General features: G+C 46.5%; 5 protein-coding genes across 5 annotated transcripts; 2 read left to right on the top strand and 3 right to left on the bottom strand.

The window, feature by feature from the left end:
- Positions 1 to 414: 414 nt before the first annotated feature.
- TRUGW13939_11237 (uncharacterized protein) lies at positions 415 to 1900 on the bottom strand (the record flags this gene model as incomplete). The annotated part of the gene is made up of 4 exons (XM_035494345.1): positions 415 to 461; positions 514 to 623; positions 682 to 1597; positions 1690 to 1900. The coding sequence occupies 4 exons, from the start codon at positions 1898 to 1900 to the stop codon at positions 415 to 417; spliced, it is 1284 nt and encodes a 427-aa protein (XP_035350238.1).
- Positions 1901 to 2519: 619 nt separating this feature from the next.
- Positions 2520 to 4655, bottom strand: TRUGW13939_11236 (uncharacterized protein; the record flags this gene model as incomplete). The annotated part of the gene is made up of 9 exons (XM_035494344.1): positions 2520 to 2795; positions 2850 to 3371; positions 3425 to 3918; positions 3965 to 3988; positions 4037 to 4099; positions 4150 to 4249; positions 4300 to 4369; positions 4419 to 4445; positions 4495 to 4655. The coding sequence occupies 9 exons, from the start codon at positions 4653 to 4655 to the stop codon at positions 2520 to 2522; spliced, it is 1737 nt and encodes a 578-aa protein (XP_035350237.1).
- A 2962-nt stretch (positions 4656 to 7617) lies between these two features.
- TRUGW13939_11235 (uncharacterized protein) lies at positions 7618 to 9339 on the top strand (the record flags this gene model as incomplete). The annotated part of the gene is made up of 1 exon (XM_035494343.1): positions 7618 to 9339. One exon carries the CDS (start codon positions 7618 to 7620, stop codon positions 9337 to 9339), a length of 1722 nt encoding a protein of 573 aa, XP_035350236.1.
- A 177-nt stretch (positions 9340 to 9516) lies between these two features.
- TRUGW13939_11234 (uncharacterized protein) lies at positions 9517 to 10059 on the top strand (the record flags this gene model as incomplete). The annotated part of the gene is made up of 2 exons (XM_035494342.1): positions 9517 to 9690; positions 9742 to 10059. 2 exons carry the CDS (start codon positions 9517 to 9519, stop codon positions 10057 to 10059), a joined length of 492 nt encoding a protein of 163 aa, XP_035350235.1.
- A 1573-nt stretch (positions 10060 to 11632) lies between these two features.
- TRUGW13939_11233 (uncharacterized protein) lies at positions 11633 to 13997 on the bottom strand (the record flags this gene model as incomplete). Its single annotated transcript, XM_035494341.1, has 7 exons — positions 11633 to 11926; positions 12000 to 12152; positions 12216 to 12538; positions 12602 to 12733; positions 12840 to 13700; positions 13849 to 13879; positions 13941 to 13997. The coding sequence occupies 7 exons, from the start codon at positions 13995 to 13997 to the stop codon at positions 11633 to 11635; spliced, it is 1851 nt and encodes a 616-aa protein (XP_035350234.1).
- Positions 13998 to 14326: the final 329 nt, after the last annotated feature.

Raw genomic sequence — 14326 nt, 5'->3', positions numbered from 1 at the left:
GGAACAGAGAAAGAGAACTGGAAGAAGACGGAAGCGCCAGAACTGGAGCGGGCGCGCCCCACCCGGCGGAGGTGCCGTTCCGTATCGGTACGGTATCGTGCGCGTAAGGTACCCATCACCTGATGCGGATGACGTCGGCCCGCCGCAGACTGCGAGGGGCCGCAATACACGAAAATTACAGCGACGCAGGGAGTCGCCGTGCTATTGGCCGCCCGCTCGGTTCGTTACCGGTGGCTGTATCAATTTTACCCGTCACAGCAGTACGGCCGTATTGTACTGTCTTATTCATGGTGATTCATGCTTGATAATACAATAATAATCTCACATCACATTGTCGACTTTGTCTTACAACTACATATATCTAGTCACCAACACACCATCCAGCAAACATGCCATATACTACCATGTCACGCCCTACACAAACGCCTGGATGCCCGTGATGGCTCGGCCGAGAATGAGGGCTACGGCTCAAGTCAGTCAAAGAAAAAAGAAAGGAACCGGAAGATATCTTACAGTGGATATCGCTTTGGCCTTCGTATGTCTGCGTGACGAATAGATTGGCTACGTGGCGTCCAATATGGTACTCATCACTGGTTGCGTTACCGCCAAACACTTCCTGCAGTCTATCGAGGGTCAGCATAAAAGCAAGGGAGAGAGAAAGAGAAAGAAAGAAAAACATACACACGAGCATTATGCAATGCTCTGTCGCAGTTCTGGCGTTTGACCATCGAAATCATCTCTGGCGTCGCCTTGCCTGCATCCTTCAGGCGCGCCACCTGGGTGGCAGCCAGAGTGCCGTAGGCGGCATCTGTGGCTGCGTCGGCCAGCTTTTTCTGAATGAGTTGATACTTGGCCAATGGGTTTCCCTTAAACTGTTTCCGCTCTAATGCGTATTCCCTTGCACGGCTGAGCGCATCCTCTAGGGCGCCCGTGACGCCAAAGGAAATACCCAGTCTGGCACTGTTGAGGCACGTAAACGGACCAGCCAACCCCTGGACTTCGGGCAGCATGTTCTCAAATGGCACGGGGCAGTCGTCCATCTGGATCATGCCCGTGATGGATGTACGGAGAGCAGTCTTGTTCTTGATGGCCGGTGTCTCCAAGGTACCTGGTGGACACTGGCTGCGTTCAATCAAGAAGCCCTTGATCTTGCCAGTACTCTCGAGCTTCGCCCACACCAGAAACAAATCCGAAATAGGCGAGTTTGTGATCCACGTTTTTGACCCAGACAGTGAGTAATACCCTTTCTTAGTCGGGTGCTCACGCGCCACCGTTTCCATCGAGCCGGGATCCGATCCATGATTCGGTTCCGTCAGACCAAAACAACCCAGGAGTTTCCCCTTTGCCAGCTGGGGCAAGAACCGATCCTTTTGTTCCTGTGTGCCAAACTCGTGGATACCGGTCATTGCCAGCGAGCTTTGCACGGACATTCCAGACCGATATCCCGAGTCCACGCGCTCGACTTCTTTCGTGATGAGTCCCGAAGCAACGGTGCTGGCGCCAGCGCATTCGTAGCCCTGGATGGAAGCTCCTAGTAACCCTATCTCTCCCATTTCCAAGAGTATTTTGCGGTCGTAGTCTTCATTTCGGTAGGCCTCTGGATAGAAATATAATGTCAGCATGCTTTTCATCCATGATATATACTCCAATAGAAACCATGTCAAGTATATTTCAGGTAGGCATCCCTACCGAGTACTCGAGGCTGCAGTCGCTCCTGGCAATACTGCCTTGCCGTATCCTGAATCGCCAATTCCTCCTCCGTATACAGCTCCGACGCAGCCAGAGGATCTTCCCAGTTAAAAGCCGGCGCCGAAGACGCCCATCGGCCTTTTTGAACTCCAACAGATGCTGCTGGTCGTATGCGGAATGCTTGGGACTGCCGCGTGACAGCTCGGAGCATTGAGCGATTCATGACGGCGAGTAATAACGTAGTATTTAAAAGAACGATAACGAGGATAGCGGCTTATAGTTTCATCTCATTAAATAAGTATGGTCACTATTTCCTGTAAAGAGTCAGTTCGGTCGTCCATCGGGTACAGTACAGCGGAGGTGTAGATAAATGCGGAGAAATGACGACAAAAAGTCCATGTGCCTTTATGCATTCAATCGGCCACAGTGGGCCGTGATCTCAATTCAAAGGTTGGAGATACTCACAGTCATCAATCATACACAACATATATGCAGCCAAAAGAGAAGAAAGAAAAGGAAAGAAGAAAGCGAAGCAGTGAATTGATTAATTGTTGTCGGCGCATCGCATCGGGTTCGGAACCGCAGCCGATCGTGTCCCGCACAGCCTGCGCTTTACCTCGGCCCTGTCAGCCAATCATGCCTCGTCCCAGAAGGGAAAGACAAGGAGATATAAATTGTACAACTATGTAGAATTTATGTATAGGAATAATGATAATAAATAAAAAGACTGCTAATTATTTCTTTAGACATTCCGCTCTGACCTATTCGACCATCAAAATGACTTCTAAAAACTGTATACAAGACATAATAGATAACTACCACTTCCACTCTCAAAAGTTCTCCTTCCCCCAAACAAATTGAAAGCCCGGTTCAGAATACTGGTTACACTTGACATGCAACTGACTGCCAAGTCCCTTGGGACCGCAGAAAAAGACCCCAGCCTCTGCAGGAGCATGGATTTTACGCACAGACCGAAAGATCGTGTCCCAGTTCGGACGGCCAAAGTTTGTCGGTGCTCGCAGGCCGGTGATGGCGTCTCGGTCTGCATCGGCGTCGTTGATCATGATGTTTGTGGCATCGTCGGCCTTGATTTTGGCTGTCAGGTACTGTCATAGGCAATTAGTATAAAAGCCGGGAAAGAAAGAACAAAACTAGCTTACAGTGTGTATTTCAATCCGACTCTCCAAGTCCTGGGCCTCGATTGCAGCAAGTAGCGATTTGAACCACTCAAAAGACCCAAAATCCCGACATACCCAAAAAAAATACACCTTTCGGAGCCGAGTTCGCTGTTGCGGGTAGTTCATCTTGTACCAGACACTCTTCAGAATAGAAGCAAAGGGCGTCACTCCGATGCCCGCGCCAACCAGCATGGCAACCTCGTATTTGAACACGTCTTCCGACGCACTGCCAAACGGGCCGTCAATGTATACTCGGGGGAGGACCCGGCGGATAGAAGAAGGGTCGTTGCTGTCACTCTTGTTTACTCCGACAACGGCAGACCGACTGGCATCTTTGGTGCCCCTGGCTGCGTCAAAGTCACAGCCGAGTGTCGCTGCCAAAGCCTTGGTGAAGTTTCCGACGCATCGGATGTGAACGGATATGTAGTCTTCTTCGGGAGCACTGGTGAGGGTAAACGGATGATATTGCCAGAGCGAGACCTGGGGGCAGCAAAGGAAGATGTACTAAAGAAACGTCAGCTATACATCACGCTCCTCATAAGAAACAAAACACTCACCTGTCCAGCTCTCGTTTTGGTTTTTGCCTTTTTGATCTGAATCTCCACAACATTACTGGGATGCTGAATCACCTTGGAAATATAGGTCTTGTGCCGTCCGCGAATCTCTCGCGCAATTCTCTCGGCCAGATAGATGACTGCGCCATAGATCCAGAACTGATAAAAGACCCCGATCCCCGAGCAAAAAGGCGCAAAGTCCGTGGGGATCATGCAAAAGACCCCATGCATGGACCAGAACACGAAGAAGACGATAAACAAGTGATGTGTATACCAGAATCGCTCAAAGTTCTTTCGGCGAGGGGACTCGAGTGACGTGAAAACCATGGCCATCAGACTGATAAGCATAATCCAGCCCGTCCATGTTGGTCCTGTCAAGAATCCGGCTCGCAGGAACCCAACAAAGCCTTGGTTGTTTTTGGCTGATAGCTGTGCGACATTGTTCAAGTGGGCGATTGTATGTACCCAGGTGAAGAAAACGATTGACCATGCAACGACTGAACAATCAGCATAAATTCATATCTGGGGATGTTTTTCACTTACGTTTGTGGAATGTGATGTTTTTGTCTGCCAAGTTAGACTTATTTTCCACATATCAAAGAACTAGAGACTCACCAAATTGGATGATGCCATTAAGAGGCGTCTGTCTCATTAGAGATATCAAGGTCCGGCAGACCGCTGTGTATCGTCAGTGTCCAGTATCCGCTAATTTCTCGAAGATAGCTCACGGAATAGAATCAAGGCGACATCGGTATGTAGACAGAGTGCGGCAGCTCTCGCCACCATGTACGTCCATGTGTAGGTTGCTCGTGCGTTATTCAGGTTGTCCTATAACACCGTCAGTGGAGATACATACGTCGAATAACGCTCGTCGCTACCTTGAAACCATAGTTGGTAAACCCAAACACGAAAATCATCACATGCACAAGAATAAAAACAGCCACGGTACTAATTTCATCAGTAGAAGTACTTGGTGGATTGGGATCCTGCCACATACAATCTCCTCCATCCTTCATTGATCATCCTAATCACTATTAGTGGTTTTCGGCGTCAGGAAGAAAATCCCAACTCACCAGCGATCAAACTTTTGCTTGGCCGTCAACTCCTTGGCTCCAGAACCGTTCATCTCCCCGGACATCAATATTCTGGTGAGGGGCGGAAATCTTGCTCGCTCTGCTTTGAATTCGATGTTGTTCCTTTGGAGAAGCTTCTCCATTGGAATATGGAACGACATTGTAACAAAGTGCAAGTATCTACCAGCGATACTGCCTGCTCGCGATTAATTATCGAATATATGAAAACCTAAATACAGGTTGAGTATTTATGTTATGATTTGAAGAATCCTCCAACTTACCAGCGTCACTTCGATATATAGATTAGAGATCAGGGACTAAGTCCATGTAAATAAAGGAGAGACATTGTTTTAAATAGACAGCCAGACATTCATCCATCGAGAATGTAACTGCCCTAAATCTGTAACTGGCGCACTATGGTTTCAAGGCGTCGAGGAGACTTCAACCGCCGGCATTAGGGGCGCAACTATTCGAACGTGACAACGCTCCATACAGCCAGAAAAATGATCATCGTCAAGCTATTTCTGAGGTCAGAATATTCAGGCTCAATCAAGGCGAACTGCCGGCAGTGATAAGCAGAAATAGTGTGTTGCGGTGTCTCACGACTGCTTCGTGGCGGTTTCATCCCGCTGGCGGCCTGACTCTAGTCACCACACTGCTTACAATCTTAGCCTTGCGCATTAAATCCAGCATTTAATTATCTATTCGGTGCCTTTTTACTGCATGATCGCAGCAGATGATACAAATGCGAAACCCAGTCAAAAGAACCATTCGCGGCCACACTCCATCAAAGATCAACCACTACCCTAGCTCATGTCCGGCTTTCAATGTTATTCGACTTTTTTAGCCTTTTTTATCAAAATATCATTTGCCACTGTCTATTTCATCAGTGAAAGAGTGTTAGAGAATTTGAGGCATCTTTTTTTTTTCATAATAAATATCACTTGATTTGAATATTTTTCAGTATTATTATATGAGGCAATAAAGCCATAAAGGTTAGGCACCAAGTCTCATCAACCTTCCAATATTAGCAATCCAGAATAATTCAAAACTTCAGTAACAATATGATTTTATTCAAAGTAAAGTTGATATATTTCTACTAAAAGACTTACTATTATTAGCCAAACAGCTGGTCACACAGAAAGTTGGTATTTACATTAATGCCAGGAACTTGCTAGCGTACAAAATAAGAACAAGGAGTCAGGATCCACAGTTATGAATTGGCCAATTAATAACTGTGGATCCCCAACATCCTACGACTGGCTATTTTTCCTTGGGTATGTGTTAGACGTTACTCATAGTTCCTTCAGTTTGCTTATGTCAGAAGTGTCTCTCCGGAGAGACACTTCTGACATAAGTATTCATTTTTAGGTAGTTAGTTAACTAGTTAGTTAATAATGTGTACACAGTAGTTAAAGAGCTCAGCCTTCCATCGAGTTTTCAATTGAACCGTTCCAGAATAATTCAAAGCTTTAATAACAATATCGATTTATTTGAAGTAAAGTTGATCTAGTTACTTCAGCTTCACTGTTCTGTCATACTATGTAACATTCAATCGAGCATGCCAGTTTTTCTAATTTTCTCTGTCTTTGTCTACATATGTAAACCACCTTTAGGTGTCGCCGCAACGGGAAATCTCCCCATCGCCATTTGCGGCGAACCGCCCGGCCGGCGCTTGGACCCACCCCGCGCGACTATATAAACCGCCATCTCTTGCCATTTTAACGACACCACATACCCAGCGGAATTCTCTCCCCCCTCCCTCTCTTCCTCCCCCTCTCACCCCCTTCCCTCGTCCCTGGTTGTTTCGGGGCTTGCCCAACTAAACTGTGCCTGCTGCAAACTCTCTTGTCTCTCTCCTCGACCAGCCAACAATTCGTTTCATTTTCACGCCATGATGGGATCGCTATCGTGCAATCCTTTTCGCAGCGCGATGTTGCTTCGTCGAGTCGGTCTTTCTCATTGAGCTTGCCTGTCAGCTGCTTGATCCTTAATTCAGAATACTTGCTTGTCGATGTCATGGTGGTGCATTGATCAGACTATCTCGATTCGGCGATTCCAGTCCAGATCAACATCGACCTCTCAGTGAACATCTTCCCTGCTCAGTCCTCGTAACCTTCCTGTTTCGGCGTTATCGTCATAGCGGCCATTCGCTGGGTATTATCCTAATTCGGTCATTTCTTGACCGGGCGATTCTCGGTTCGTCGTGCTCCCTGCATTCGGTTATCACTCACGGACTCACGGACTCGCCGACTCGCCGAAGGAGGCATTGCTGCGTTCCAGTGGTGTCATCGACACGTCACGGGTCACGCAGCTGAAGCCGACAGAGCCATCGCTGATGAATTATCAGTACGTGAACAATGACACCTATGATGCAGGTGACGAATGATAGCGGCCGAGCGAGCGTCTTGCCGCACGCCAGTCTGCAAGACCTCCGCAGCTGAAGGATAGACATTGCGCCTTCAGCAGCTCCATTGGTGGTGTTTCGGATGAAGGAGGGGGACGATATTCATGCGACCGTCATGCTGTCTGAATGGCGCTTAGCTGTTGGCTCGCTGAAAGTGATGGGACCGCCACCAGCGAGTTTCGTCGGCTGGTGGTGATGCAACCGGCGTCACATTGCGGTGGAGCGTGAACCTATGAAATGGCGCACTCGTGTATCGCATTTTCATGGCGAGCGTACGTGGCTTTCAGCTGAAGGTCATATGAACCATGATTTCGAGACAGCCGCTCAAGGCGACACAAAAAAACATTCCTTCTTTTTGAGCCCTGGCGGAGATTGGCTGGTGTGACGGCAGCTTCTCGTTTCGACAACTTGATTGGATTCGACGACTACATCATTGTTTATGATCAATGGACCGGCAAAATTTCTGTCTTCATTTCTGAGGGGCAGCGGCGCAATGAAGCAGCCAAACTAGAGATCTAGAACATAGAGAGCTGACGTGATGAGAGGGAACGGTCGCAAAAGCCGTACGGCTGATAGCGGCGTCGTGAAGTATAGATGGTCCTTGAGATAGACGAGATAGATTTACGAGGTTATAAAAGCAAGCATTTCGACCGGTTACATTGCCAATCAAACCTCTACGGTGTACACTCCTCCTTGGAGACATTTTTTCCTGTACAATGAATACGTTTTTCTTCTACGAACCAAATGGGTCGGCGAATCGATATTCAAACAAGGAACGGTTTCGTCCACGTCCCAATCCTCAAGCTCATGTTCCTGTTCATTCAGGTGTCGTTGGCGTTTCCGATCCTACATCGGACAGCAGCTGTACTATCAAGGACGCTGCAAACAAAGCCCTTCAGGCCCTGCCGCCGGAACCTATGTTCCAGCGAGAGACCAGTTCTTCTCCTTCTGCGAAGAGAGACGACTGTTTCGATGAGGATGAAATGAGTGACGGTGGCGGCTCTCTTCACAGTCTCTTCTCCGATTTCACGGATGATCCGCAGGGGGATGTTGATTGCAATTATGTCAACGGACTCCTCGTGCCATTGAAGCAGCAGTCTAATGTGACCGTATCTCACCCGGCGACCCATCGCGATGCAGCCCCCGCGCCTGGAGAATTTGGTGGTTCCAGGCAACCTCAACCGGTTACTGGCAGTATTCGATCTGCCGGTGGCCCCGGACGACGCAACGATACTGCTCACATCAATGCGCAACCCACTTTTCCCTTGCCCGATATACTGCCTATTCGCAGCTCTGCGGAAAGTCATGCCAATCATAAATCCTTCGCCGATCCCATTTGCCATGACTTGGCTGTTCTCGACCCGGTCAACATCACGTACACTGAAGTCGGAACACAGACTGATCCCCCGGACGCCGACGCCGCACGGAGTGACAGAGAAACGCAGACAGATCCAACCAGCGCGGAAACCACGAACGGTCAGGATAAAAGTCCATTTCCCGTTCTCGTCGAGAATCGTGAAACGGGCAACTTTTCTGGGCAGTTTGACGAACACGTTGGCAATCAGCGACGTGTCCATGCAGCGGATTCAATTTATACAAATCGCCCAAGCATACCTCATCTAGTTCCGACCCTCGGCGCCTGCCCACATCGCCTCTTTACCCGTCCTGTTGTGGATGCGACTCACCGCGGCTATCCTCTGCCGATACATGGCGTCTTCACCGTCCATGGAAACGCCGATCAACTGGCTTACAGCTTGACCTTCTTTGAACCGAAAGATGAATTTTGGTCGGAGTCTACAGACGGTCGAACTTCGTCGCTGGCACGAAGCGAGGCAACCGAACGGCTGTCAGCTGCACCCGATCTCGCGGTCAACGGTAACAATGACACTCACAGTAACAATGACACTCACAGTAACAATGACACTCACAGTAACAATGACACTCACAGTAACAATGACACTCATGGCTTGCCCTTTCTTGATTCCACCCTGAGCGACACAACCGAACGGTGGTCAGCTGCACCCGATCTCGCCGTCAACGGTAACGATGACGATCAAGGCTTACGCATGCTCGATCCCCCTCTCAACACCGACGAGGGTGTCTGCCCAACGTTGAGAGACGAAAGTTTCACACAGAACCGTCATGCATCCAAGGCTCAAAAAGGTGACCGATTCTCGTCGGAAGACGACGAGCTCCTGAAGCGGTTAAAAGGTAAGCATCTATCGTGGAAGACGATCGCTACATTCTTTCCTGGTCGCTCGGAAGGTTCCCTTCAGAATCGCTACTGCACGAAATTGAAACGGAGTCTTCTGGAGAACGGTCGCGATCGGAAGCGAGCACGGTCGGCTAGTCTCCAATGCTCGGATGACGACGAAGACTCACAGCAACTGCAGTGCGAGCTGAATAGGGTAGCCATGCTGAGAAAAGGCTCCGCGTGATCTGGCTCCAGTCAACATCCAGCTGACTAGCGGGGATTTTGCCCTTCGTGGTATATAAACCCTCGTCCCTCCCGTCGACGATTTCTCTTTCCTTTTCATTTCCCTCTCTATCTCCGCACCGCGTCAGTCTCTGCACTCAGCCCTTCAGCGATACAATGGAGCCCCAACATTGTCATGATGCACGCCTCAGCGAAACCGTCGATTACGACGATGTCCAGCGACATCGCGAGCATGTCACTGTTATTGACGAGAATGATGATCATCGTCCGTCAGACTATCGATCGTCCGACATGGTATCCCACGGTCGGCATGCTTCAGGACCGACCATCTACCGGTGGTTGTTCTACAAGCGTCAGTCTTAGTTTGATACGTTGTCATGCTTCTCTACTGACTGTCGAAAAGTGTGACTCAAAGAAGTACCGAAAAATGTGCGAATCCTTCTGTAACACGATTGCCCGACTCCGAGAAGATATGCGTTACTGGCGATCGGAGACTCGCAGGCTCCAACGCCGTCTCGACGAGGCAAAGGCTCGTAAAAGTCTGCAATGTCTAGTCTGCTTGGAGGAGAAGGAAAAATGGGTGGTCGTCCAGTGTGGACACCTCATCTGTGGTGGCTATGTCCTAGATCTTATGCAGTGGCAGGCGCTCTTCAACAAGCCCTACCCTTCGTGCCAGGCGCCCATGAAGTCTCTTGCCGAATGCTACCCGAATCTGAGATAGATTGAACTTTTATGTCATTACCATGTTGCGGAATATATACCAAACTGTATCAACTTATTTTCCAACATCCATTACTTCAGTAAGACACACAAGAGACGAACCCACAAGTTCAAACAGATATCAGCTATTTGAGAAGCAGACAACTAGAATCATCGGAATTGCGCGGAATCCATTTTAGCTGCTGGTCTCGTCCTCAACGATACTCCGCTTGAGTATTTGTGGACATTGCGATTTCTTTTTGATCTAAAAGAGAATTTGCTCCTTGTACCGCCGCTTTTGTAGCTGGGATATCCCTTTTCCAAGATCGCTGACTAGTTGTTGTGAGCGTCTAATTGTTGCTACCAGACCGCTGCCCTCACGATTCCAACGTCCCAGCTGCTCTAGTTCTCACTGTCGTCGACGAACCTAGGCTTGGATTTTTTTTTACATAGTCGACAATCATGGGAATCGTATTCTGTTCGGTTGAGTAATTTCATCCCACAAGTCTCACCACTGCGGTTCTCATAACTGCACTGGTGAGCAAAGTGTGTCCATTTCCAATCCCCACAAGCGAATCTTTTCTGGTCATAGAAACACATCTTTGAAATATTCAGCATTGTCATGGGGTAGTTACGTCCGTGGCTCGCTTACCTAACAAATTCTCGAAGAGGGAAGTGTTCGAAACCCGTGTTTTATTTTAATTCTTGCCAGTGTTGAGAGAGGAGGATCACTCTGTCGATTTGTAACGTGATTCAATTACAAGTACTTGTTTTAAGGCTTATCTCATTGAGCCTTATCTGACAAAAGATGTATCTGTTGCGTCTATACCGTGTTGTACATCGTACGAATTTCGTAGCCTCGTATGATGCGGTGGTCTATATTAGCTCATACCGTCTGTGTCCAATGAATGAGTGAGAAGACAAATTTCGAAGCTTAGGTTTAGAATCAAACAAAAACCAGCGGACAAATAAGTAGAAAAAGAAACAAGACAATCTCGTGAGTAACTAGGGGACTAAGTCTAGGATTGAGTGAGACTAATGTCGCTCAAAGAAAACGCGTAATCCAGTCTACCCACAAATTTTTATATTTTTTCTTGCTATATACTATTTAATTAAAAAAAAAATAACTTTCTAAACTATACCTATGAAATTTAAAATATTATCTTACATGTAAAAGAATAAAGACTTAAATGAGATTATTCCTGTCAAACTATTGAACAATCTCGTCACCATGATGTGAATCGCGGTGGATCTTATTTGTATTATTATATAATTAAGCAATTAGTTCAGTTTTATATTTACTCTTATTTTAGAAATATATTGGTATACTGGTTGGAAAATATAGTCATATAATCTATTTTCTGAATAAGATACCGCACTCGCATATAAGAAATTTCTCTAATAGCCTCAATTTCTACCTTACAACAATAATCATATAATCTTCTGAGGCTTTACATGCCCGCTAAGCCTGCTTTTAACTAACAAATATAGCCTATTAAAGACAACTAGATCCATCGTAATCAGTAAGCTGACGCAGGCCAGGGACAACCCTTTATATATTCACAGTCATAAACTTGGCAATCATTCGAAGGATCTTAATCTTTAACGAAACTGTGAAGGGAGATGTATTCCCACCCATGTCCAGGCTTATCCATCATATTGCCTGTCTCATCCATCGAAAAGAGTATCGAACCCCAAGAAACACTTTTGTCTTGGTCTGGTCGTGGCTCCAGCTTATAAGCCTCATAGTTGCGCCTCTCTTCATCAGGCTTAAGGTCTGAGTCCAGCATGATCTTTTTGATTGGACTTGGGCGTTCCTTCTCTCCTCGAGAATCTTCATCTATCCTTGGATCGGAAAAATAAAGTCGAAAGGGTAAACGACTACCACGCTGATCATCTTGTTAGATCATCAATGTTGAAAATTTGAAGAAAGAAAATGAATCTTGGATAGGATTGACTCACTTGATTTCCTTGGAATCCTGAGACTATTGCTTTCAGAGTCGAGAATTTGGGGTTGCCATGCATGTGGTGCGAGCCACAAATGATATAGACTTCAGCCCGGAAGATCCTGTAGAAATCACTGTTCACGGTTTCATTCGAACCGTGGTGTGGTATCTGTGGTAGGATGTTAATATTAAGCCAAGAAAGATATATACAGACGTATAAGCGCTTGGTTACCTTGATAACATTAAAGTATTTTGGTTCATCCCCTGTTCCTGTTCCGACGTTCCAGCTGGCTATGGATCGCTGGATATCGCATGGCTGATCAAATGCATCCCCAGTGAATAGCATACTAACTGGGCCATTGTTATAGTTGCTTATGAGATCTTTCCGGGCAAAAATGGTAACAACAGAAGCTCGATTTTCAAGGTTTTTCTCGAAATCAATCTGGTTCTGGATATTGTACGTATTTGAAAGCATGGATCTGATCAATTCGTTCCGGATACAAGGTAGAGGTGATACTGTCTGTTGGATGAGAGACTTCATGCCCGTTCTCTGACCTAAATTTGCAAAATGAGGGTTAGTTTAAATGTCGGAAAACCAGGAGGTGCGCGTAAATATACCTATTTCAGGTTTTACCTCTCTCACAAGGTTAGGGTCATTTTCCCGGGATACGTTGACTTCTCGGATCGCCACCATCAAATTATTGATTGAATTCTTATAATGAACTTTGGGGTTCTGATTAACCGGTTGTTCTAGAAGAGTGTCAGTATCTCATACATGCTTTTAAATTGAGTCGCAATCTTGTCATGTAATTGGGTAAAGAGTATTAATGAGAAAAAGGATTGAAGAGCAGCGTACCCAGAGGTCCCTGGACCCTTATCTTTCCGTATTTTTTATAAAGGTTCTTTTCCTTTTCCAAATAATTACCAACTTTAAGTGTATGTATAACAAGCGGTGCGAGGAGCTCATAATTAAATTCGACTGGAAAGGAAACAGATTCATGCCGTTTCATCCCGTCGCCTATCATCCCGTCGACGATACCCGGCATTCCTACCGTCCAGATCACTTCCAGGAGAAATTCCAGACAAAGACTTTCATTCTGGACCTTCTTCAGAATCTTTTGCAGCTCACGGACAATCTTTCTTAGCGTAACTTTTGCCTCCACAGTATCCTTCTGGTCCTGGAGAATCAAACACCTCTCCTTGTCCTGGTAAATGTCGATACCAACAGCGAAATGCAGATCTGCCAGTGTTTTTTCCCATTCAGAAAGGCCCTCAATGTTGAATTTGAGAAAGATCTGGTCATTCTTCTCAGGATCAGAAAGGCGCGTGGCCCCCATAAACCTTACCCTGAAGGTAGGCCAGGGTGGAGGAAGAATATTCATTACGAGCTCGCATTCGTATGCGCAATCTTTTGTTCGTTCATGCTGCATATGGTCTTTTAGCTGTTTCATGATATACCCTGCATTTCCGATATGGTCGTCATCAAAGTGTGTGATTTGCATCTCCCTGAGCGGCGGCACTTCGTGTCTGCTTGCGTCTGTTTTGGTTACAGCAGGAACAGGATGAGTACGTATTGCGGTGGCTACTGTTTTAGCAAGCACTTCTTTTTTCGCACCAGTGTCAATTAAAATCCGGCGCCAGAGAGGCGTTTTATGTGTTCTGTTTTTTTCTTCCGGAGGGAATTGGCACAAGTCAATCAGGTTGCAGTCACCATGTGCTATTGTATAATCAGCCAGAAATAAGTCATGATCTCTTGAATTGTATTGCTTATCACTCTCAAAAAGATGATTGTTTCAGACCCACGCTATCGTGCATGATTTGGAGAGATAATGCAATACAACGAGAGGGTGAACTAGATGACTTACCCCCATCGAACACAGTGACCTGGCCTATAGGCTATAGAAGATAGCAATTAGTTAGGAATGGACACGACGAATAAAAAAATTCTTTTACTCACCCGATCCAGAAGCTCCCAGTTACCTGATGAATTATTTGAAGGTTTTGGTTGATTCATTATGAAAGCTCTCTAATTCAACGTTCACGTAGTTTACCGAATTTAAATTGGGTTCAATGGTTGAGTGGATCGGGACGTGTAGTATCTTTGAAATCGAATATGAGAATCATCAATCGATCCCACGGCAGGTGCACAAATATCGGTGGGCGGAGGTTTGGGCCTTGTGGATCTATTTTATCTCACGAAAGTAACTTGTAAATTTGTAGTCAAAATTCTCCGATCACTCGGCTGTTGAATATAATCATTGTATCCGAGTCGCTTTTCTTGACCGAGTTGAATATTTCAAATCACACAGTGCTTATCAAACCATAATGCCTATTGTGAGTGAT

Source organism: Talaromyces rugulosus, chromosome VI, assembly GCF_013368755.1.
Source record: "Talaromyces rugulosus chromosome VI, complete sequence".
NCBI classification, from domain to species: Eukaryota; Fungi; Ascomycota; class Eurotiomycetes; order Eurotiales; family Trichocomaceae; genus Talaromyces; species Talaromyces rugulosus.
Note: the sequence above shows the minus strand (reverse complement) of the source record. Positions and strands in the feature narration are given on the sequence as shown.